At 43.3% G+C, this 24,466-nt stretch overlaps 1 protein-coding gene across 2 annotated transcripts; it reads right to left on the reverse strand.

Annotated features, from left to right (window-relative positions):
• Nucleotides 1–387: 387 nt before the first annotated feature.
• LOC311112253 (MSL complex subunit 3-like) lies at nucleotides 388–11,351 on the reverse strand. 2 transcript variants are annotated; one of them, XM_084155303.1, is made up of 12 exons: nucleotides 11,122–11,351; nucleotides 10,338–10,420; nucleotides 9,774–9,869; nucleotides 9,582–9,679; nucleotides 9,357–9,457; nucleotides 9,088–9,207; nucleotides 8,645–8,805; nucleotides 8,196–8,354; nucleotides 7,612–7,937; nucleotides 7,101–7,310; nucleotides 6,900–6,984; nucleotides 388–1,432 (listed from the first exon to the last, which is right to left on the reverse strand). In XM_084155303.1, the coding sequence occupies exons 1-12, from the start codon at nucleotides 11,218–11,220 to the stop codon at nucleotides 1,333–1,335; spliced, it is 1,638 nt and encodes a 545-aa protein (XP_084011429.1). In that variant the 5' UTR covers nucleotides 11,221–11,351; the 3' UTR covers nucleotides 388–1,332. The 2 variants fall into 2 exon arrangements, with proteins under 2 accessions (XP_084011429.1, XP_084011428.1); XM_084155302.1 differs by having other exon boundaries at nucleotides 9,088–9,210; nucleotides 11,122–11,305.
• Between the last annotated feature and the right edge of the window lie 13,115 nt (nucleotides 11,352–24,466).

Raw genomic sequence — 24,466 nt, forward strand, 5'->3', positions numbered from 1 at the left:
GACCAAAGGCCCTGTTCAATCTCAAACCGTAACCGGTTCACCCTGAGGATAAACCCAACGATCTGCCCTTGTACTTTGCTGTAGTTTAGAACAACCTTTATAGTGTGAATAATGTTTCTTTAACGAAATGGTCTCAACTTGAAAGAGAGAAGAACAGCAGAGAATAGGACCAGGATGAAATGCATGGCGCGTTATAGCACAGCGATGTATACAGCCGACAATGCATATTTTCAAGGCAACAACGTTTGCAGAGATTGCATTCACGGTAAACATTGCGCACTTCGGCACAAGTGTCAATTACCTGTTTATAGTGTGCTGCCATATAACACGCCTTGCATTGAATCCTGGCCTAGGTCTTTATGAATCAACAGAAGAGCAACACTCATAAACCACATGCAAAAAATATTGCTCCAACTTTTATTTCAGATAAGACTAATGGAAAACAGACTGAAAGTTGATATTTTCACATTTCCACCTCCGCAGTGTGTTCTTGTTTGAGTCTACAAGTTAACAGTGTATAAAAAAACAAAATCAAAACAGAATAAGGAATTTATACATCAACTGATCAACAGAATTCAATACACTTGACCTTTTTCAAACATTGAGGGTAATTCCATGACAAATATAAATATGAACACACAGTGGCCATAACGTCACAGCCCCTCTAAGCAAGAAGAACACAGACAGTAGACATTACTAGAGTAAGGGCATTCTACAAGCGTTTAGAAATACCTTAATCGACAGCACACACTGAAGAGTGGCTTGGAGTAGCAAGCGTGGCGAGCTGAGGAGAAGCCAATAGTCTCCAATAGTCACACATAAAGCGAACATATCAAATAGCCACTCTTCTTTTCTCTGTGTTTGCTTGAGGCGGACGGAGAGAGAAGGATCGGACGCAGATGGTGCTAGAGAAAGAAGAGGGCCAAACGTGGTCCTTGAGCGCAGAGAGAGAAAGCAAGACAAAGTCAGCATCACGGGAAAGACCCCAGCAGGGGGTTAGGGTCTACAGCCTAGGATAACAAGTGGACGTCCATTAGGTAATCATTGCATCCTAGGCCAGGCTGCCAGGTTAGGGGCTGGGGAGAGAGAGGTACTTGGCCGATCAGAAGCCAAGACCCTTCCTTTACTTCTTTCTGATAGGCCGGGCAAAACCAAATAGCTGCATGGGTTGGATTTAGGAGGGCAAGGGTGCACCGAGAGAGGGAGAGACATAATAACGCAGTCTCAGAGAGAAAGTTAAAGAAAGGGATGGTTTGGGAAGCAGCTTGGAGCTCCCCTCCCAGCAGTGCAGTTCAGGGCGAGGTGGGGCGAGGCAGGGTGAGATAGACGGCCTCAGTAAACAGCCCGTGGGTGCTTCATGCAGTAGTGGGCCTCCGATGACGACACGTACGACGACTCTGGAAAAAAGTCCTCGTGGAACTCAGCCAAAAACCTGGGGAGCAGAGAGAGGGATGGAGGGACAGAGAGAGAGAGAGAGATATGGAGCAGAGGGCGAGAGGTCAAGAAACATAACACATGTGACACCATTACAGGGTCTAATTCACCACACTGAGTAAAAGTCTGAAGTGAACTAGCCTTAACACAGCATGGCCATCAACAGACAGCTAGCTAATGCATTTGGAGCAAAGACCACTGTGGAAAATGCACCAAAACGCTGATGTCATTCCCTCGACTACTGTGGATGTCAGTCCCGTGTAGCTCAGTTGGTAGAGCATGGCATTTGCAACGCCAGGGTTGTGGGTTCGATTCCCACGGGGGGCCAGTATGAAAATGTTTTATGCACTCACTAACTGTAAGTCGCTCTGGATAAGAGCGTCTGCTAAATGACTAAAATGTCTAAAATGTAATGGACCAGACTAGTTACTCAGCACTCCCAATCCTGGTGTCTTCCTTCCAACAGGGGGCTTGTCAATGCCCATTCCCCCCTCCAGGCTTGCAGTCAGTCAGTGCTTTTAGTAACTTGCCTTAAATAACCCAATTCGCCAGAGTTGGAGAGGGAAAATCTCCCCGTCTAATCAGTAGGGAAAATAATCCGGAATGTTCTTAGTATCCACTGCTCAGCCAAATCCTCTAAATCTTGCCATCTCATCTTAACTCTACCGGCTCTTCTAATTTGACTGCAAACAAATTATCCTCATCAGAGGGAGAAATTAAGAGGCGCTTTAACCGGCGACAAATTTATCATCATCATCATCGTTGTGGAGCCCCGAACTAGTCCGTATTTATTGGTCGTCCTATCTATTGGTTAGTGCAAATGTAGAGCAAAGGCTATAAACTTGAACCACATTTCTCTGCAGATGTTAGATAAGATATGGACACATTTTTGTGGGAGAGCAGCTGGAAGGACACAGGCATCCTCGTTCTCATACACAATAGGCACTCTCTCTCTCTCCCTCCCGAGTGGTGGAAAAAGTACCCAATTGTCATACTTGAGTAAAAGTAAAGATACCTTAATTGAAAATGACTCAAGTAAAAGTGAAAATCATCCAGTAAAATACTACTTGAGTAAATGACTGAAAGTATTTGGTTTTAAATATACGAAAGTATCAAAAGTAAATGTAATTGCTAAAATATACTTTAGTATCAAAAGTAAAAGTATAAATCATTTTAAATGCCTTCTATTAAGCAAACCAGACGGCACAATTGCCTTGTTTTTTTTCATTTACGGAGAGCCAGGGGAACAATCCAACACTCAGACATAATTTACAAACGAAGCACTTGTGTTTAGTGATTCCACCAGATCAGAGGTAGTAGGGATGACCAGGGATGCTATCTTGATAAGTGTGTGAATTGGACCATTTTCCTGTCCTGCTAAGCATTCAAAATGTAATGAGGACTTTTGGGTGTCAGGGAAAATGTATGGAATATAAAGTACATTATTTTCTTTAGGAATGTAGTGAAGTAAAAGTAGTCAAAAATATAAATAGTAAAGTACAGATACCCCTCCCAAAATACTTAAGCGGTATTTTAAAGTATTTTTACTTAAGTACTTTACACCACTGTCCCTCCCTCTGTATCACAGAAATACACCACACGATTCATGACTCTTCCAGAGATCCGTCCATGTGCCCAATCCCGGCATGCACCTCTCCACTCAGGTTTTTTCCCTTCCTGTATCTCACTAGTCTGAAGAGACCTCCTTTCTAAATATATTATTTTTCTATCCGTAACAGACTAAAATAAATGGTCATGAACAGCTGAAGTTAAATCCCATTGTAGGCAGGCATCAATATATTGCATAAAGCATCATCATTTCTCTCACCTCTCCTGTATTTTCAGATAAGTAGCTAGGTTTCTATCCAATTAGCGACAGATTTTCATGAGAATATTCCAGAATTTGCACAAAGCCAATATGCGCATTTTCCCACCAGTGGTGTTTCCACCAAACTGTCTAGTTGCGGATAAAAATCAGTGCACCAAAATGTAATTTTTCGCATACGTTTTCATGTATCTAATAAAAATCTGAAGTTCAATGTGTTTTCATTGCATTTTCAACTCTACTGATAGTTGTATGACAAAAACTTGCATTAAATAGCAAATGTGCCTAGTCTGGTCTTGGCACGTTTGGTTTAGCCAACAGCTCGCAGATAGTGCTGGTAGGTTAGTCTACATTATAAAAATATTTGTATTTGTCAAATGGCAGTCAAGCATCGATCATGTGAGATACTAAGGATCCTGGGACTAAACACCTCCCTCTGCAACTGGATCCTGGACTTCCTGACGGGCCGCCCCCAGGTGGTAAGGGTAGGTAACAACACATCTGCCACACTGATCCTCAACACGGGGGCCCCTCAGGGGTGCGTGCTCAGTCCCCTCCTGTACGCTCTGTTCACCCATGACTGCATGGCCAGGCACGACTCCAACACCATCATTAAGTTTGCCAACGACACAACAGTGGTAGGCCTGATCACCGACAACGATGAGACAGCCTATAGGGAGGAGGTCAGAGACCTGGCCGTGTGGTGCAAGGACAACAACCTCTCCCTCAACGTGACCAAGACAAAGGAGATGATTGTGGACTACAGGAAAAAAAAGAGGACTGAGCACGCCCCCATTCTCATCGACGGGGCTGTAGTGGAACAGGTTGAGAGCTTCAAGTTCCTTGGTGTCCACATCACCAACGAACTATCATGGTCCAAACACACCAAGACAGTCGTGAAGAGGGCACAACAAAGCCTATTCCCCCTCAGGAGACTGAAAAGATTTGGCATGGGTCCTCAGATCCTCAAAAAAATTATACAGCTGCACCATCGAGAGCATCCTGACTGGTTGCATCACCGCCTGGTATGGCAACTGCTTGGCCTCCGACCGCAAGGCACTACAGAGGGTAGTGCGTACGGCCCAGTACATCACTGGGGCCAAGCTTCCTGCCATCCAGGACCTCTATACCAGGCGGTGTCAGAGGAAGGCCCTCAAAATTGTCAAAGACTCCAGCCACCCTAGTCATAGACTGTTCTCTCTGCTACCGCACGGCAAGCGGTACCGGAGTGCCAAGTCTAGGTCCAAAAGACTTCTCAACAGCTTCTACCCCCAAGCCATAAGACTCCTGAACAGCTAATCATGGCTACCCAGACTATTTGCACTGCCCCCCCACCCCATTCTTTTTACGCTGCTGCTACTCTGTTAATTATTTATGCATAGTCACTTTAACTCTACCCACATGTACATATTACTTCAACGATCTCAACTAGCCGGTGCCCCCGCACATTGACTCTGCACCGGTACCCCCCTGTATATATAGCCTCCCTACTGTTATTTTATTTTACTTCTGCTCTTTTTTTCTCAACACTTTTTTTGTTGTTGTTTTATTTTTACTTTTTTTGTTAAAAATAAATGCACTGTTGGTTAAGGGCTGTAAGTAAGCATTTCACTGTAATGTCTGCACCTGTTGTATTCGGCGCATGTGACCAATACAATTTGATTTGATGTCACCAGAGTAAGACCTTCAATATTCACTGGAAAGTAGCATCAAGCTCATACTGTGCACATTCATCACCCTGTGAAGTTCATCATAGCCTAACAAACTGCATGGTTTCCCGAGTCGTATTGGGAGGACCACACACAATGCCATCGCGTAACTCCAAGTTTACTTCGATATTATGGTTATTATATCAATATATGCGCATAAAGGAGTTTCCACCGCCATTTCTTGCATAATTAATTTTACAGACAAAAAGATTGCACGAGGGGAAGAAGTCCCTAATAGACTATTGAGAAGTACCCAGCTGTGATAAGAAAGAAGTCATATGTCCCTCTGTGTGCAACAGCACAGAGCAGTGGCTGGAGGGGAAATTGCAGGCGTTTGATTAATAAAGGAGAGAGAATAAATCCCCTAGGTTTGGGGCCAGCTGAAGATCGCTGGGCAGGATTTAAAGATTAGAATCGCAGGCTTGTGTAACGCCCACTCATCTCCCTTCACTTTAATGTAGTCTGGCAGTCTCTCACACACACAGACAGATGCAGGTGCGTGCGCACACACGGTCACACACACAGAGGCGCGTGCACAGACACACAAACAGCAAATCAAACCCTCTGCATAAATAACATCTCAAGCCATCATCGTCTGATCACATCCTGTTAGATGATATTATAGTTAAAATAACCGTGGCAGGCAGGGCGAGCCAGCTTACAGGTCAGTGAGCACTTTTTCCACTCAGTGAGCTGCATGAATCTCACACACAGAGAGAGTTGCTACCTAGTAGTTTTACACCACAGCTAACTGCCCCGTTGAATGAGCTAGACTTCAGGTAACGGGGCTAACACTGGATAGGCGGAGAGGATTGTGCGCGTGCGTCAGCAGATCGATGCACACTGCGGACTACACTCCCAGTGCTCCCAACAGGGACCCCCCATCCCTCCCCAAGATATACAAAAAGCCCCATGGGAAAAATCCACCTCTCTATTCTCCACTGCATTGTCCAATTACTTTTTGTATAGGCTAATGTTCATGTTACAGCAGAGGCCCATCAAGCTACTGCATTGTCCAAAAATGTCTGCATGCTAAGCTAATGTTTGTACAACGTCAGAAGCCCATCAAGTGGAAACCACTCACCAGGCTAGCTAAGTGAGTACGTCCAAAGAAATGCTGACGTGTGCATTATCGTGTTGCAGTGATCAAAGGAAGTCTATCATGGAACTGTCGTCGGCACGGCAACTAAATGGCAGCCTGTCTCTTCCTGTGAGGCGGCCGGCCCAATAATACACCAGGCAGTGATTGACTGGGGGATGACGGGCTTCGCCCAGTCAGGGTCACTAATCCTGGAGACTGGCAATTGTGCATCTTCAGTTCCACTGTGAGTTACTGTGGCTTGAGGAGGGGTTATTTAAGAAATAAGCCCAGAGGGGTTGTGGTATATGGAAAATGTATGCACTCACTAACTGTAAGTCGCTCTGCTAAATGACTAAAATGTAAATGTATATGACCAATATACCACGGCTAAGGGCTGTTCTTAGGGACGACGCATCGCAGAGTGCCTGGATACAGCCCTTAGCTGTGGTATATTGGCCATATACCAGAAACCCCCGAGGTGCTTTATTGCTATTATAAACTGGTTAGCAACATAATTAGAACAGTAAATAGTACTTTTTTGTCATACCCGTGGTATACGGTCTGATATACCATGGCTTTCAGCCAATCAGCATTCAGAGCTCAGTTTAGAAAACGTGATGACCTCTATTTAACCAGGAAGGTTATTGAGAAGACCGTTTCTTCTAAAATAACCACCTGACATTGGCTACTATGGCAGCATAAGGAAACGTTCCAGCCCTAGGTCGTATGGAGATGAGCTATGGCAGCCAAAATAGAGATGATTGTAGCCCTGGTTCTAGCCTAGTTATGATGTGTGGCTGATCACTAAAAGAAGAAAACATGGATTCTTCTATAATAAGATGGGAGGTACCGGAGGAAGAGCTCCAGGTGTTTGACCAGGGCCCTCAGGTTCTTCTCTGGGATGTGCATCTTCCCCAGGATCTCTGGCAGCTTCACTGTATGAGGGGAATAAACAAGATTGAAAGAGAATGAGTGACTGGAGGCTACATTGAACTAAACAACAATCCCAGTTTCCCACACACACACAGAAAGGGCTTTTGCGGATACCTACCGAAGAGGCGTAGGAGGTGCTGTGAGCCGTACAGGTAGGAGGGTGGGGGAGGCTGGTCACTCTGGGGGTAGTTATCAGGGGTCAGCTTCCAGCTCAGGACCTCGTTGAGCTCGTTGTTCCGTCGACTCTCCAGGCCGGAGAAGATGCCGCTGCCCTCCTTACTGGGTGTCAGGGGCAACGGTGAGGATGAGCCGCTGTGGACAGGGGTTTCTGGGAAGGGGACAGGAGGGCAGACAGCGGTTAATCAACTGATGGAGTGGGTGGACAACATTTGCATGGACACTTCAGAAACAACAGACATTTACTGTGTGCTGTAGCACTGAGAAGCTGTGCATAGACAATATCCCATGTGTTTGGGAGAGTACTGTATGACAACAGAGAAGAGAGTGCTTTCTAGTGGATGGATATGGTCATTACAACAACAGAGGACATGAGTGACACTTTGCATAAAGTAAAGCACTACACGATCAACTACTTATTCTGTGTTTGAGTGTGTGTTCTTGCCACTCACTCTTCTCCAGATTGAGGAAGAACTTGGGCAGTTGGGCGGGCGTGTCGAGGCTGGCAAGGCGGCGTTTGGGCTGGGGTGAGGTCGTAGCGCTGCCGCTGCCCCCCTCGCCCGCCAGCCGCTCGCCCCCTGAGGTGTGGCGCGTGGAGCGCCGCAGGGACTGGGGGGCGTCGGGGTCGGCCATGGAGGCGCAGCGGCGGCGTTTGGGCGTGGAGGCGGCGGCGTTTGCCGTGGTGGTGGAGGCCTCGCTCAGGGCCGGCTGGCTGTCCGTAGACTGGGGGGTGGAGGGGTTGTGGCCCGAGGGGCTGGGGGTGCGCTCACGCAGGGTCCTGGGACAGGAAGGGAGGAAGGAGATGATCAAAGAAAGACCAGAGTTCGGCAATGACCTCCAAAATCACAAAACCAAAGAAACATACAATAATTTCTCACTGACATTTTCACCTTACAAACTGAACAAAGGGCCTGATGTACTTAGTGTCTTCAACAGTGAAACGTTTTCAACTTCATTTTGTTTTGTCTTCCCGCCTGAAAATGACCGATGTTAACTATTCAAGAGGATTGCATACATAGCCTGATGTCTGTCTTACTTGTTGGAGCTGGCTGTGTTGTCCCGGATAGGCAGGAAGAACTTGGAGGAGCTGACTTTCTTGAACTGAGCGTGCTCGTTGGGGTACAGGAGGATCATGGGAAGGGTGAAGTCGAAGGTGATTCTCAGGCCATCCACCATCTCCTTGCAAAGCTCCTCACTGAAACAAAATGGTGACTGTTAGCTTTACTATCACAAAGATAATTTCATCCACGATGACCGTGTTCGAGAGCATCAAATCTGTGATGCATTGTGGGTAATATTGTGACTGACACACTTGATCTACAAATAACATTGTGTAGTTATTTATGATGCAAGGTGATTTGTAGATCAGTCAGTTGGCAGGCGCCTGCAATGTCGGCTGCAATGTCAAACAAAACCATTATGTAGCCCACGGGACTCATGGGAGGTGAAAAGGCTAATGGGAAATTTAGTATTTTTGGGACTCACTTCTTCTCTGGAGGAACATAGTGAGGACTGAGGCTGGTCTGGGCGGTGCTCTGGTGACTTCTGTACCTCTCATTTGCAGAGAAGGCTGCGTTGAAGGCAAAGTGCTTCACGTACGATTCCAAGATGTTCAATATGTTCATCTGGCACGGAAGCTTCACCAACTGGGGCGAAAAAGAACAAAGCCCTTCATGATCACAGCTCATTGGCAGTGAGATGCTGAACTGTCAAAAGCAGGGTTGCATTCAGTAGGGTACATCGAGGCAAAACGTTTTGCAACAGAAAATGACAAATCTGTGTTCCTATTGGACAAGTTCAGTTAGTACCTCCCCGTTTTGATAAGTTTTCTCCCTACTGAACATGACCAATATCTAGGGATTTGGAGCAATAGGAATCGGTATATGGCACTACAATAAAGCGGGTGTTATCTTTGTTTAATGACACACCTTCTTCCTCTTGTTGATGTAGTAGCAGTCATCCTCCAGTTTCTTCTTGAGAACCTCAGGGATGTCTATGTTGATGGTCTTGTCCTCACTCTCCATCTTAGCGTGAGCTTCCTGCTCTTCCTGCTGGAGATAGATGGGCAAACAGTCAGATCCATCCAGGCATTTTGTCAACATTTGTATTTCTGACAATGTCAATAGAACAACCGAGTTGATAGGTTATGTATTGAGAAACATTGTTGTCTGTCATTTTCTAACTCAAAACACATTACCATTTTGTCCAAATCTTCGGAAGAGTCGCTCTCCTCACTTTTCAAAGATTCAGGATCCTCGGAATCGTCCTCGTCACTGTTGTCTGAAGACGAAATCAAACCTGAAAGATACCCCCCGAAAAGTATATGTAATTTTAGCTTGCAAGCCATCTCCAATGAAAAGCCATTCCGATAAACTACTTTGCACTAGCACTAGTTTGAATGTGATGGAACAGTCAAACTCACATGCGTCATCACTCTCTTCCTTCTCTTCAGGAAGTGTCTTCAGAGCTGACTCAACACCGGGTAGACGACGACGTCTCTTCCCCCATCCCTTTCTCCTCCTGTGTGTTGGAGTGGACACAGTTAGACACGACACATTCTGCAGTCACGCCTAATGCTTGCTTTTCCGATCTTCTCCAATGGAGTCAAACTTACATGCGAGCCACAGCTTTACGAGCCAGTTTACGTTGTAATTTGCGATTTTCGTCAGTTTCCCTGAGCACATGGTCCTCTGCAGCCAATCGATCCCAACTGTAACACAAAGCAACAGATGATGAATCCCACCCCTTCCAATTCAAGCTGCATGCAGTCGACATGACAGTATTGTGTAGGTGATATCAAGGACAAAGCTCCACTGAAGGTTGCTATCCACACTCAATGATTTCCACCATATAGATCGTTATCAATAAAATGTTGATTTGGTGCTGGGGGGCAAGGAGACCCCCAGCTCCACTAAAACCATTTTGCTGCTCGACAGGCAGAGCCCACAAAGGATGGGAAATTAACTTAAACCACTCATAGATACAGGGAATGGTGCATTTGTTTTGTTTATGGGGGAGGGGTAACCCTCCCATCCCATCCACCCCTCCCCTGCACCACCCCCCAGGAAATCAGTGAGAACCTTCCTACCTGTCCCACCCATCCTCCTCAGTACCCGAGATGCCCAGCCCCCCTTCTTCAAACGCACCACCCCAGACTGTGTCTTGTGTGTGAGTTTACCTTCTGTTCCAACCATTGAAGTGAATCAGGTATTCTGGGACTCGCTTTCCACGTTCATCTTTGCCAATTACAACATCAACGACCTAAAACGTACAATTCCAGAAATTAACGTTAGTTAGCGGTAGCTGACTAAACTCAAGTTAGCGTGTAACACAGCCAGCAGGCAAATGTTTATTACCACATCGAGACAGGTAACAATACGTTAATTAGCTAACGTTACATTACTAATTGGCACTAGCTAGCTAACGTTATGTAAACAACGGGTTGGCTGATTATAATTTGTTGCCCTGGCCTTGCACAGTTGCTAGCTAACGTTAACTCATGCTACCTATTTTAATTCACCGTTAGTGTTTAACGTTAACGCTAGCTAGTTTAACGTTACTTCCAACGTAGCGGACAGTTGTTGTTTTATGACAGTTAGCTAAATGTAGCAGCTAACGAGCTAGCTAAGAAACGATACCCGAGCTAACTTGGCTACAACATGTGCAGAGATTAGCAACATATAACACGGCTGCAGCCATTATTGATGGCCTCATCTTCATAAACCTGCCACAGTGATAACGTTACGTTAGCCTAATAGCAAACGTTAGTCTTTTAGGAGTTAACTAGCATGTCAACCTCGGGCGGGCCTTCGGGTCTATCCGGGTAAATCAAATAAAAATGTCTAATTTAGCTACAGTATTGAATAAAGCCATAAAAACTGGCAATCAAAATGTTTGGGAATTTCATGCAGTTTCAGCCTTATGACCGCAAACAAACTCTTGCTAAACAACAAGCCATTTACCTTAGCATCATAGAGTACTTTAGCCTTTGTAGGGTCAGGTTCGAAACAGAGGACTTTTTCTCCTTTGTGGAATTTAAATTTCATTCCCCGGGAGTTCATTTGTTCGTCATAGCGAGCAGGAGAGGAGGCATCTGGACCCCCCGCTCCTTAACCCTTTCCCTGCCGGGCTGTATCCAAAGGGGTCTCTGAAAAAAAATATGGAGATGGCGCTAGGACACAACTCATCAAACGAATGCGTAATAGGGAATTTCTACTTTGGTCCTTCGTGGACGCCGTAGAAATAAACAGTACAGGAATTGACCAGCAGAGAGCGCCCGTTATTCAAAGATGATCCCACTAATATTTCTGTGCCAGGGTGTTGAGGTGACATGTAGCCCCTCCTATAATAAATCAAAAGTGTGTCCATGTAGCTAATAAATAACGCAACAAAGGATAAGCAGTAACCATTAAGAGTTGTGTCAACAAAAACAAGCTTTTTCCAACCCGAGCTTGTTTAAAACCAAGGAATATCTGTTTACATCACCCTGAGGAAGGCACAGTGATGCCGAATGGTTGGTGTTTTACCCAATAAATTACTGGGAGTTTATGTATATAGAGTGTGCGACTCTCTTTATTTATTTTGTATATCTTACAGTTTATTTGCCATTAGTCAGCACCGCTACACTAAATAATTTTCTCTGGGTGTGCGCCAGCTCGTGCTTTTTATTACATATTGCAAACAAAAACAGTTTGAAAAGGTTCAGATTGTGAATGTTTACTCAGCTTAATGAGGCTAATTCTTTTCTAAATTTGGAGACTGCACTGGCACCATTTCCGTTTTCAGATGAGAAAACAGAGAGCAAGAGAGTGTGAGAAAGAGAGAGAGAGAGACTGAAGGAAATCCCTCTTTTTATAGCCTAGATGCATTTGTGTGTATGATGCCTTGTATGCTAAACCGCTTATCAGTGCCAGTGTGTGCTTTTTTCCATTCTGACTGAAACCATCAGGCTATCTCTGCTGTCATATCCGTCACCACACCGATGTGTGACATGAATAAGACCTCCATTCACAGTGCAATTCTAATGAGTGACACATTTAGCTCAGTCAACTCACAAGGTCATGATTGTATGTCATAGCCTACTTCATTAGCCTAACACACTACATTTGTTTACTGTTGGCCAGAGTAGGTTACTGATGAAATAGGCTACCTGTTTCTTGTCATATGGCTAGACAAGAGACAGAGTTCGCCAAGTATAATGAATTAGAGCAGAACAGTTACTTTGTTAAACATCTTTACTCTTCCTATAACAGCCAATTGGACTGCTATTATCTATAAACACATTCTTATACAAGTTTTTTCTGTCATATTTGGTTTCTAGTGGCTGATACCCACTAAAGTATATTAGAAACCATTCTACGTGGTCCCTTCCCAGCACCCCTCCCAGCCTAATTTAACCCCTGCAGGCTGTTTTACCCCCATTCCTCTATTAATAAAATATGTGGCTTTTAACCCTATCAGTCCCGAGACCCCAGCAAAAATCGGCTTTTCATTTATCTGACTTTCATTTATCTGCATGTCCAGCCCTTATATTTAGCCTCACAATGAAGTGTTTTACCATTTTATTTTCAGGACGAACAGGGCTACAAGTAGATCACAAAGGAATTTGACATAAACAGTTGCGTTCATGAGTTTTATTGACAAATGTCAAAAAATAAAATAAACGCTCAGCCTCAGCAAAAACCTGATAAAAATTAATTTATATGAATGCTGTAAGTACAGAAATTGTTTGCTCAGTGGGAAATGAATATCCAACTAGTCAGTGACAGCTGTTTGGAGTTTGTGACCGCAACTATGCGAGCTTATTACAGTATTATAGACACTGTCCTGGGATTTCCTATGATCGTCTATGTAGAAGAACCCCTTACCTTCTAATGATTATTGTGTAGGTTGTGAGCTTCATAGAGTTACATGTGCGTGTTTGTGAGAGTCTCAGCTTTTCATATATAGGTTTTAATAGTTTGTAGCTCAAATCATTCGGACTCTACAGACGTTTTTGTAAAAAGACCTGGCTCAGGGCCCCATCGGGATCCGCCCTTGTCTCACAAACACCACTCTAGCTCAGCCCCCATTAATCACACAGACTAAAGGTTGGTATCTATGGATCCAGAAGAAATAGGCGGATCTAATGTTACAACGGTGTTTAGAAGGGGTTAGAAGTCCACGGTGGGACTCATTGGGTTAACATGGGGGAGCTCACATGTGTGGTGATAATTTATACCTCTGGTACACACCAGCCATATAGTCATATGCTGCATGTGTTTGTGTCTGATTTCAGTGCTGGGGCCCCTTTTACAACCCCTGCAGCCGTGAGGTAGAGCAGCGATAGATTGCTTCTCTCTGACTTCCTCTCTAACTCCTTCTCAACAATCTCTATCCCTCTATCTACACTACTGCACGTTTACCATTGATGAGAAGGGATGGATAATTGCCTTGCTTGTGTGTGTGTTTGCGTGAGTGTGCGTACGTGCCTTTCTGCGTACGTGCATGCGTACGCGTTTATGCATGTGTATGTGTGTGTGAAGGTATGGGAAAAATGGTGCACCATGGGAGACTGGAGGAGGGGGGTGCCCTGATAAAGCTGCTTATGAAGCTGCACTGCATGACACTGATAACGGCTCAGTCAGATTTGACCAGCCTAAAAACAGACGGGGGAACGGAGGAGATAGAGAGAGAGTGATAGAAAGAGGAAGACACCTTTGAAATGTCCATTTAGAATGTAAACACTAGTAGAGTTGAGTTGTAAGGAAGAGCCAAGTCTGAGCTCATTCTGGCCAAACCTGTGCTGCATAGCAGCTAACCCATATATTGCAACATTGTGTCTTTCTCACAACTTCTGAGAAACTCGTGGTGCAGAGAGCAAGATAATCATACCATAATATTTATTTTAAGAGTAAGACACAAGCGCCATGTGCCCCAATGTAATGCAAACATGTGAATTATAGCAGGATAGACTAGGATTAATCCTCATTTATGGATTATGGTGTTAGGTCTTTATGCCATCGTCCAGCTTTAGTTGTGCTTTATTTAAACAAAGTGTTGAAAGTTAGGCTATGCAGCTATAGGCCTATACATCACATAGGCCCAACATATGTAGGCTATACATTTCATGTATGATACAAACTTGAAAGATGCAGGTAAAGACCTGGGGAAGACACTTTTATGCACTGGGTTTGGTCATTGGAACAACATGAGTGCGCAGTCATAACGGCCACAAGAGCACATTGGACGGATTGGAGGAGCGGCGGTGAGGGTCATCAGTTGCGAAACTTCTCCCATCCTGCCGTCCGCTCTGACTCCAGTTTGGGAATGAGCTGAGCTGCGTGCAGAAGAGCACTGCACAGATAATTGGATACATTTGCACGCTCTCTCTCGGTTTTTCTGAACCAAGGCATTCTGACGATGACAGCATAAAACACGTAGCCCATGGCGCTACGCTGACCAATGGTTCACTGTAGGAGTATATTGATGGGACTTATATCGTGATTTGGTTCTTTATGGCACTTAAACTAAACTTCTGAGAAAAGTGTTTAAAAAAACGCTTCTGCGTTTGTGCAGAGTGGAGATAGAGATGTCATCTGGTCAAGGAATACTGAACGTCTTCTCCTGCTCCAATCCAGGTTCCAAAGCCATCTCCAAAAGGAAGTTGCGACAAACTCGGAGCCTGGACCCTGATATTATAAGGAAATGTGGCACCGAGATAGATCGAACCCATGGGGACCGCTTGGGGTTACCGGGTTTGAGCGTTGAGGACGCAGGTGCGTTTTCATCCTCGCCAAGCTCCCCTGAGCACCCGGTTGCGTTGAAATCAGATCCCCGTTCCAGAAATCTCAGGGTAAAACAACCCCTCTCTTCTTCATCTGGTCCCTCCACACCCTCGGACCTCTCCCCGATATCAAATTTTCACTTTGACTATGACGTTACTGTGAGGGGCGCAAAGCGGAATACCGCGTGGGATTTACCGTTTCTGGTGAGGAGCCCCAGCGTCACTCCAACTGGGAGCACGAACACATTATTCTCACCGCGGAGATGGCTTCAGAAGAAGCAGCAACAGTCCAGTTCTCACGCCTATATCGTTTGGAAGTCGGAGGTAAATATGATGATGCGTGCACTCCACGCAGTACAAAATAAGACTTCATGGTATTCAAGAGGAATGCCAAAATAACAACCTACTTTTCTCTTTGAGCAATTACAGTGCCTTCAGAAAGTATTTACACCCCTTGACTTTTCCTGCATTTAGTTGTGTTACAGCCTGAATTTAACATTGATTACATTTAGATTTTGTGTCACTGACCTACACACAATACCGCGAATTAGGTTTTCAGAAATGTTTACAAATTAAATAAAAATGAAAAGCTGAAATGTCTTGAGTCAATAAGTATTCAATACCTTTGTTATGGCAAGCCTAAATAAGTTCAGGAGTAAAAATGTTCTTAACAAGTCACATAATAGGTTGCATGGAAATAATAGTGTTCAACATGATTTTCTAATGACTACCACATATCTGTACCCCACACATACAATTATCTGTAAGGTCCCTCAGTCAAGTAGTGAATTTCAAACACAGATTCAACCTCAAAGATCAGGGAGGTTTTCCAATGGCTCCCAAAGAATGCCCCGTTTTGGTAGATGGGTAAAAAGGTGAATATCCCTTTGAGCATGGTGAAGTTATCAATTACACTTTGGATGGTGTATCAATCACCCAGTCACTACAAAGATTCAGGCATCCTTCCTAAATCAATTGCCGGAGAGGAAAGAAACCGCTCAGGGATTTCACCATGAGGCCAATGGTGACTTTAAAACAGTTACAAAGTTTAATGGCTTTGATAGGAGAAAACTGAGGGTGGATCAACAACATTGTAGTCATTCCACAATACTAACCTAAATGACAGAGTGAAAAGAAGGAAGCCTGTACAGAATACAAATATTCGAAAACATGTATCCTGATTGCAATAAGGCACTAAAATAAAACTGCAATACAATGTGTTAGGTTTTGGGCAAAGAGTACCACTCTTCATATTTTTAAGCATGGCGGTGGCCGCATCATGTTATGGAGATGCTTGTCAAGGGAGTTTTTTAGGATAAAAAGAAACGGAATAGACACTGGGAGACAAATTCACCTTTCATCAGGACAATAACCTAAAACACAAGGCCAAACATACACTCGAGTTGCTCACCAAGACAACATTGAATGTACCTAAGTGGCCTAGTTAGTTCAGACTTAAATCGACTTGAAAATCTAGGAAAGACTTATAAATGGCTGTCTAGCAATGACCAACAATCAACTTGACAGAGCTTGAAGAATTTAAAAAATAATAATGTGCAAATATTGTACAATCCAGGTGTGCAAAGCTCTTAGACTTACCCAGAAAAACTCACAGCTGTAATCGCTGCCAATGTATTGACTCAGGGGTGTGAATACTTATGTAAATTAGATATTTCTGTATTTCATTTTCAAAAATGTGCAAACATTTCTAAAGACATGTTTTCACTTTGTCGTAATGAGGTATTTTGTGTAGATGGGTAAAACATTTAATAAGACTTAATCCATTTTGTATTCAGGCTGTACCACAACAAAATGTGTAATAACTTAAGGGGTATGAAGACTTTCTGAAGTCTGTATAACAGTCCGGTGTAGACCTAAAGGCTACATGTGTTTATGTTTCCATTTCTTGTCTTTTGACAATTAGAGATGATTTGTTTCATATTTTCACAGGTAATAAAGGAGAGAGTGCCTGCAATTTTAGGCCTTCCAAATGAAGCGTGCATGTAGCAGGGTCTGCACGGTGTCTGCAGCAGTCAGACCCATAACGAAATCCTTACAAAAACATACTTGGGACTATTTTTAGCAGCGGCTTTATTGACCGCATATTTGGCAGCTGTCCACATGCTCCAGTCTAATTGAAAGGTATGATGATGTTTTTCCCCATCTCTTGTGGACTCCCTAGAATTAAGGTCCTTGCTATCCGGAATCCTTAGGACGTTCCTACCCCCATTGAAGTTTACATTTAATGTGGTTGAGGTAAGGGTAAAGTTCTAAATAATTAGCTGGTTGATAAGCTGAAACAGGTTAGTTACAACTGGTGTTGGAGCGAAAATCTATAGGACGATAGCTCTCCAGGAACAGGGTTGGAGAGCCCTGGGATAAATGTAGGGGTTAAGGTTAGGGTTGGGATGTCCCAAGGATTCCGTTTAGCACTAACATTAGAATTAAGCTCATGTAACGATGCTTTGGCAGCACGCGACGACGAGTTTTGATGGCGCTGTTTTGGTTCTCACGAGTGTGAACTGAACTGTCACGGGGTCAAAGACAGACACATAAAAAAAAGAAGCTTTCTCACGATTTGCACACCCCTCCCCATCATGTTGTTGTTCCCCAAACAGGGAAATGAATGTGACATAGACATAGACTCCCGAGTGGCGCAGTGGTCTAAGGCACTGCATCTCAGTGCTTGAGGCGTCACTACAGATCCCCTGGTTCGATTCCAGGCTGTATCACAACCGGCTGTGATTGGGAGTCCCATAGGGTGGTGCACAATTGGCCCAGCGTCGTCCGGGTTTGGCCAGTGTAGGCCGTCATTGTAAATAAGAATTTGTTCTTAACTGACTTGCCTAGTTAAATAAAGGTAAAATAAAAATAAATAGACCTATGATTCAGGAAACTCAGTCAGTGTGAATGGTGGGAATTTCCTACAAGCCTGAATGTGATTGAATATAATAGAATTTAATGTGATATATATTTAAATCCATTAAACAGAGACAACAGAAATTATTCCCTTTTTTTGCTGACAGTTAAACTATGGTGACTTTGATGTGCTAGGATGCATGAGTAGAGGCAGTATCTTTCCTGAGACTTGAAGACTGGTATTATCCCTTTGAGCTACACTATAAAAGTATGTGGACAGCTGCCCGTTGAACATCTCATTCCAAAATCATGGGCATTAATATGGAGTTGGTCCCCCCTTTTCTGCTATAACAGCCTCCACTCTTCTGGGAAGGATTTCCACTAGATGTTGGAACGTTGCTGCGGGTACTTCAAATCAAATCAAATCAAATTTTATTGGTCACATGCGCCGAATACAACAGGTGCAGACATTACAGTGAAATGCTTACTTACAGCCCTTAACCAACAGTGCATTTATTTTAAACAAAAAAGTAAGAATAAAACAACAACAAAAAAGTGTTGAGAAAAAAAGAGCAGAAGTAAAATAAAGTGACAGTAGGGAGGCTATATATACAGTAAAATAAAGTGACAGTAGGGAGGCTATATATACAGGGGGGTACCGTTGCATAGTCAATGTGCGGGGGCACCGGCTAGTTGAGGTAGTTGAGGTGGCGCACATTGCTTCCATTCAGCCAGAAGAGCATTAGTGAGGTTGGGCACTGATGTTGGGCAATTAGGCCTGGCTCGCAGTCGGCGTTCCAATTCATCCCAAAGGTGTTAGATGGGGTTGAGATTATTGCTCTTTGCAGGCCAGTCAAGTTCTTCCACACCGATCTCAACAAACCATTTCTGAATGGACCTTGCTTTGTGCATGGGGGCATTGTCATGCTGAAACAGGAAAGGGCCTTCCCCAAACTGTTGCCACAAAGTTGGAAGCACAGAATCCCTTCACTGGAACTAAGGGGCCTAGCCCGAACCATGAAAACAGCCCCAGACCATTATTCCTCCTCCACCAAACTTTACAGTTGGCACTATGCATTCGGGCAGGTAGCGTTCTCCTGGCATCTGCCAAACCAAGATTTGTCCGTCGGACTGCCAGATGGTGAAGCGTGATTCATCACTCCAGAGAACGCGTTTCCACTGCTCCAGAGTCCAATGGCGGCGAACTTTACACCACTCCAGCCTACGCTTGGCATTGCGTGTGGTGATCTTAGGCTTGTGTGCAGCTGCTCGGCCATGGAAACCCATTTCATGAAGCTCCCGACGAACAGTGTGCTGACATTACTTCCAGAGGCAGTTTGGAACTCGGTAGTGAGTGTTGCAACCGAGGACAGACAATTTTTATGGACTACAATCTTCAGCACTCGGCGGTCCCGCTCTGTGAGCTTGTGTGGCCTACCACTTAGCGGCTGAGCCGTTGTTGCTCCTAGATATTTCCATTTCACAATAACAGCACTTACAGTTGACCAGGGCAGCTCTAGCAGGGCAGAAATGTGTTGGAAAGGTGGAATCCTATGACGGTGCCATGTTGTGATATGCACACTTGTACTTTTATTGAACAAGTTTAAAATACTCAATTTCAAAACCAGCATGTCAGGTTTGCTGGGTTTGTCAAGTATATGGTGACAGAAAGTACAGGTAGTTCATCGTCACCAGAGGGTTTGTCAGATATATGGCGACAGAAAGTACAGGTAGTTCATCGTTAGCAGAGGTTCTAAACTAGATGACATTAACAGGATATGATGTAACATATAAAGTGTTTTGGGTCTCTGATTCAGTCTGTTTGATCTCCTATCTAATATCTCTAGAAGGCTCCTTTTGAAGTCTACAATCAATTGTCTACCTGGGTGTAATTGGGTGTTGCCTCCTTGGCTGTGTATTTTCCCATCCTGAATTCCTCTGACAGTACAACCAATCAATCAATCAATCAATCAATCAATCAATCAATCAATCAATCAATCAAATATATTTATAAAACCTTTTTTACATCAGCAGATGTCACAAAGTGCTTATACAGAAACCCAGCCTAAAACCCCAAGGGGCACCTATTGAGAGTTCAGGGAACATTAATTGCAAACCGAAACTGGCAAAGGTGGTTTGGGATTTATGTTTTTTGGATCGCTTTCAAGTCCTATGATATTATACACTAACAAGGTCGTAACTGTTTTTGGATATCCAACCACTGCATACATTATGTATCATTGAGATAAAGCAGGGTTGCTTCTTCTTCACATGATTCAGATGCTGTAGTGGTATCCCACTAGTCTATTCCTACAGACGATAGAATGCCATGAGTCTGGCAAGCAAAACTGGTGGATATATGGTGTAGTGTATTCCGTTTTTTCTAACATGTTTTTGTCATATCATATTTTGTTTTGTAGCTTGCTTATCTTGTCATGAATTGCCATATGACAGTCTATCTTTGGATTCCCTTAGCGGGTGTTGGGTGTTGATTAGTGGGTGTTGATTCTGCGTTGATTCTGTGTCAGATAGGCCAAATGAAATCACAAGATACCGAATGGAACATTTCGACCAACTACTCAGCCAAGAGATTCAGAGTAGAGTAATTATTATTTTCCGATGTGATTCACGAACAGGAAGTGAAACCAGTTTGTTGACGTTTGTGAGGAACTAGAAGGTTTACATTCAGGAACTATTTTTGGACGTCACTTCCATTAATGGTTTTAAGTGTGGATGAGTGGAAAGAAGTAAAGGGGGACGAGAAGGAGAGAAGCAGTAGCTAGGGTGTCTTAGTTTATCTTATTGAGTCCTTCTACTAAAGAGGCCAGCTTGAAACTTCAGTCAGGCTACACCAAGAAAATACATACTGTATGTTTACTGTTTATGTTCCCTTGTTGCTAAGTAACCCTGAGACTCATCCAGGCTTATATGACTTAATTTAATGCACATACAGTATAGCATATGAAGAGTTTATTTCCAATACGCTATATCCACCTATTTTTCACATTTGTGTTTTTCATCAGAAATGATTGCTAATGGGTGTCTTCATATGTGTGTAAAATGTTACTGTTCTCAGATTTTTAATTCATAGATTTTAGATGTGTATATATTTGTTTTTGGGGGGCAAAACGCTATATAGCCATTGTTTAGCTGGAATGGAACGTTCGTATCCTGTATATTTGACTGTGATATGTGGTTGTCTCACCTAGCTATTTTAAGATTAATGCACCTACTGTAAGTCACTCTGGATACGAGCATCTGCTAAATGGCTAAAATGTCAAATGTAAATGTTTTACATACAAATCTCATATTGCTGTATTTAATTCTATATATAAAAAATATTGATGTCAATTTCTTTGCCTTAGTTGTTACATTTGACTGTGTAAAACATAGCAGAACTACTTATTTCTCTGAGAGTGAGGTGGAAATATAGCATTTTACAAAATAACATTGATTATTTCTCCCTCTGAAGTGAAACCATCAACTGATTTTAAACAAATACTGTACATCTCTGTCATTGAACAACCCTATGCCATGAAAAAAAACACACCAATCTCTTTCATAATTTCTTAAAAAAGCTCATGTTCCAACATTCAGAGAAATGTCTATATAGCGTTTTGGAATTCTACTCTTTATGTAGTTCTGGTTGGAGCATGTGCATTTCCCTGATATGTCCACATCATACTCCCTCACATTTTGTATAAGTATGTATTCATTTAGTTACAAGACGTTATCTCAAAGAGGTATTCACAAACTGGCACCATGTAGTTACACCTTCCCTCCTTACTTGTGATTTATACTGGCAACCCTTTGGTCCATTTAGCTGCAGTTAACTAATGGGTTCTTCCCACTCCTATAAGGTCACAGTAGGATAACAGTGTATTACTGATCTACAGGATGGCAGATTGCAGTTGTCCTTATACAATCTTGTTATGATGGCAGCTCTGTCTCTAGGGCAGAAACACATGTAAATGGTTTATTTAGGCGAGAAATGTGATGGGTTAAGTTTAGACATGTAATCCCAATTGTTTAAGGTTAGGGTTAGGGGGGAGGTTAAGTTTGTGCGATCACTGTTAGTGTAAGATTGAATAAGGAAAACTCCTCTGAGCTACAGGTTGGTTGATGCTCAGTGGCACTTTACACAGTTTGCACAGTATAATGTACATGTTCTAGTCTAGCTCGCGTAGACAGACACCCAGAGAGACATTCTCCAGTCAGGTGATCTAGAGAAGACCTCCAGTCAAAACAATCAAGAGCATGTGTTCAAAGACCATTGATAACTGCCCGTTCCTGTTCAAAGACTGCAGACTGCAGGCCTAACTGGACGCATGTGTTCAAAGAAGGTTAAGTAGACTCACTGTACTGGACGTGTACTGAGCTTGTCTCCTCAGTATAGTCATTGTGAGGTCTGTCTTCAGGCTATACCGCTGTTTAGGCGAGTCCAGTTGATTGATAACACATTGTGATAGATCACACTGGGATCTTTTTGGAAAGGGTTTTGATTTCAACTCAATCTTGCCTAAAAGCTGCCCCGCCTTACACTTTGCACACACACACACAGAGACACACAAGCATTACCCACACACTTTTTAAAGATGCGTCGGAGGATGACGAACTTGACAGAGACATCTCCGGAATGTTTTTCAGAGTGTGTGTAGCAGTGTCTGGATTGGTTCAACCTGCCATCCCTTTGTCCACTGAAACACAGCTCTGTCTTAGCTCGAAAAGAAGTCTCCGTGAATGTCATCTGACAATTATTGCTCCCTGGCCGGACTTCAATCAAATGATGAAGCTAATTGGAGAAAGAAGACCGTGCGTCTGCACGCCACACCAGCAGAAATAACTGGTTAGCATTTTTTCCCCTCACATACTTCTCCTTGGGGAAATCAACTGTGGATTTGCTGCTGCTAGTGTTCTAATCTAATTTCACGCAGAATGTAATTTGTTGTGGTAGTTGCTATTGTCGACCGACACCATCCTATCTAGGTCAGATTGTTGGTTAGAGTTGTTGCTTGCATTTTATATCTCAATGATTTATCAGTCAATTACAGATGCTATCTGACTGATAAAGTGGACCCTAAGACAAACAAAATCCTATAAATAAAGATTGCATGTTATTAGATTTGTGTATGAAGGGGACTATTTGTTATTTTATCAGGCGACACATCTACAAACCATGCCTACAACTACTAGCCTGGTCCCAGATCTGTTTGTGCTCTTCCGACTCTTATCCTATGGCAAGACAGCACAAACAGATCTGGGGCCAGGCTATACAACTACTGCTAGCCCATCATCCCCACTAGGCTACTGACTTTTGGTTTCTACATTATCTCAAGATGGCTCCCTCAGGAAATAAACAGGGTGAAGTGCTCCTGTGCTGTCTTTGTGAGAGAAACAGTGGAATGTTTATGCAGTAGAAAATCATATCACACATCCTAGGATGATGTTTTACGGCTTGGAAATAACCACCATCTGATCTCCATGTCAGGAGAGGAAAACATCCAAACTGTGGGTTTGTTCAAACACAGGAGTGGGATGCCACAAAGGGTTGCATGACAAATACGATCCGGCTGAGGGTGATAATTTTGTTAGTTTGTAATATTGAATGCTGAATTTTTGTACGATTTTCAGTGCTTTAAAGCGTTGTTGGGGTGCTTTGTTTCACCACTGTAGTGTGAAATGTATACTGTTTATTAGCAGGCATTTCACTAAATAAATTGAATTTTTGGGTATGGTTTGGATTATTATTTGTCTATATGGAAAGTGTTCTCTGCTTTGAGAAAAAGGGGTATCACTGAAATAGAACCACATGTAATGTAAACATTAATTTCCGTTGCCAAATCTCAGTGTCTGTTGCCAATTAAGTCTCTCCTACAAGGACTCACACATTAATGTGGTCAGTCATGGGAAAAGCATGGATATGATTTAAGCCATTTCAAACCCTCACACTCCTCCGATATGAGTGTTTATGAATTCAATGTATTTATTCATTTTGTTGAATATAGACTTTGGCAATCCAATATACAAAGGCTAAATCTTCACATGGAGAAATTCACGAGTGATAGATTTCAAACAGACCTGGGCTTTCAGCCCATGTGAAATAGAAGAGTGGCTGTGTAAGAGGACCTCCATTCCCCTCAAGTCAATATCATTGATTACCATGTTTGTGGCTGTTCAGTAAAACACGTATATAGACTACCTACACACTTGCTCAAGATCACAAAGCTTGGAGAGTTGGAGTCACGTATTTTGCTATATGGTTATTACCATCTTGCATACCACCTGGAGAATAGTTTAGAGGTGTTACTGTTTCTCTGTGCCTCTGTTTAATCTCTAATAGAGGGCCATAGGGCCGGCCCTTCTGCCAGCGGGACCTGTGGACTTCATCAGGCCGAGTAAGTCGAGCCGTTTTGATTTCCTGTCACTGCTAGAGAATGAGCCTGAAGGAAGGAAGCGTTTTACAGGCCAGGTCTACTTCTATTGGTCAGTAGAGTTTAATAAGTGACATTCTATTTGACACACAAGTTGTTTGTCCAGCTAAGTTTCCATTTCACTATAGGCTACTGCTGGTTGGGATTCACATATAGTTTCAAATTACTTTTTATATGTGAATTTTTTTATTTATTTGTGTTGTGAATTATATCTTATTTGGAGAGAGAAGCCTGAAAACAAGTGTCATTAGC

Source organism: Coregonus lavaretus (genome assembly GCF_964263955.1).
Source record: "Coregonus lavaretus genome assembly, chromosome: 38".
NCBI classification, from domain to species: Eukaryota; Metazoa; Chordata; class Actinopteri; order Salmoniformes; family Salmonidae; genus Coregonus; species Coregonus lavaretus.

Coding starts and splice junctions, on each gene's coding strand:
- LOC311112253 (XM_084155302.1), bottom strand. CDS start 11,220: ATGAACTCCCGGGGAATGAAATTTAAATTCCACAAAGGAGAAAAAGTC. Junction 7,311..7,611: donor CTTCCTCAATCTGGAGAAGA/GTGAGTGGCAAG, acceptor TCCCCTTCCCAG/AAACCCCTGTCCACAGCGGC. Junction 1,433..6,899: donor CACCTGGAGCTCTTCCTCCG/GTACCTCCCATC, acceptor TCTGCTCCCCAG/GTTTTTGGCTGAGTTCCACG.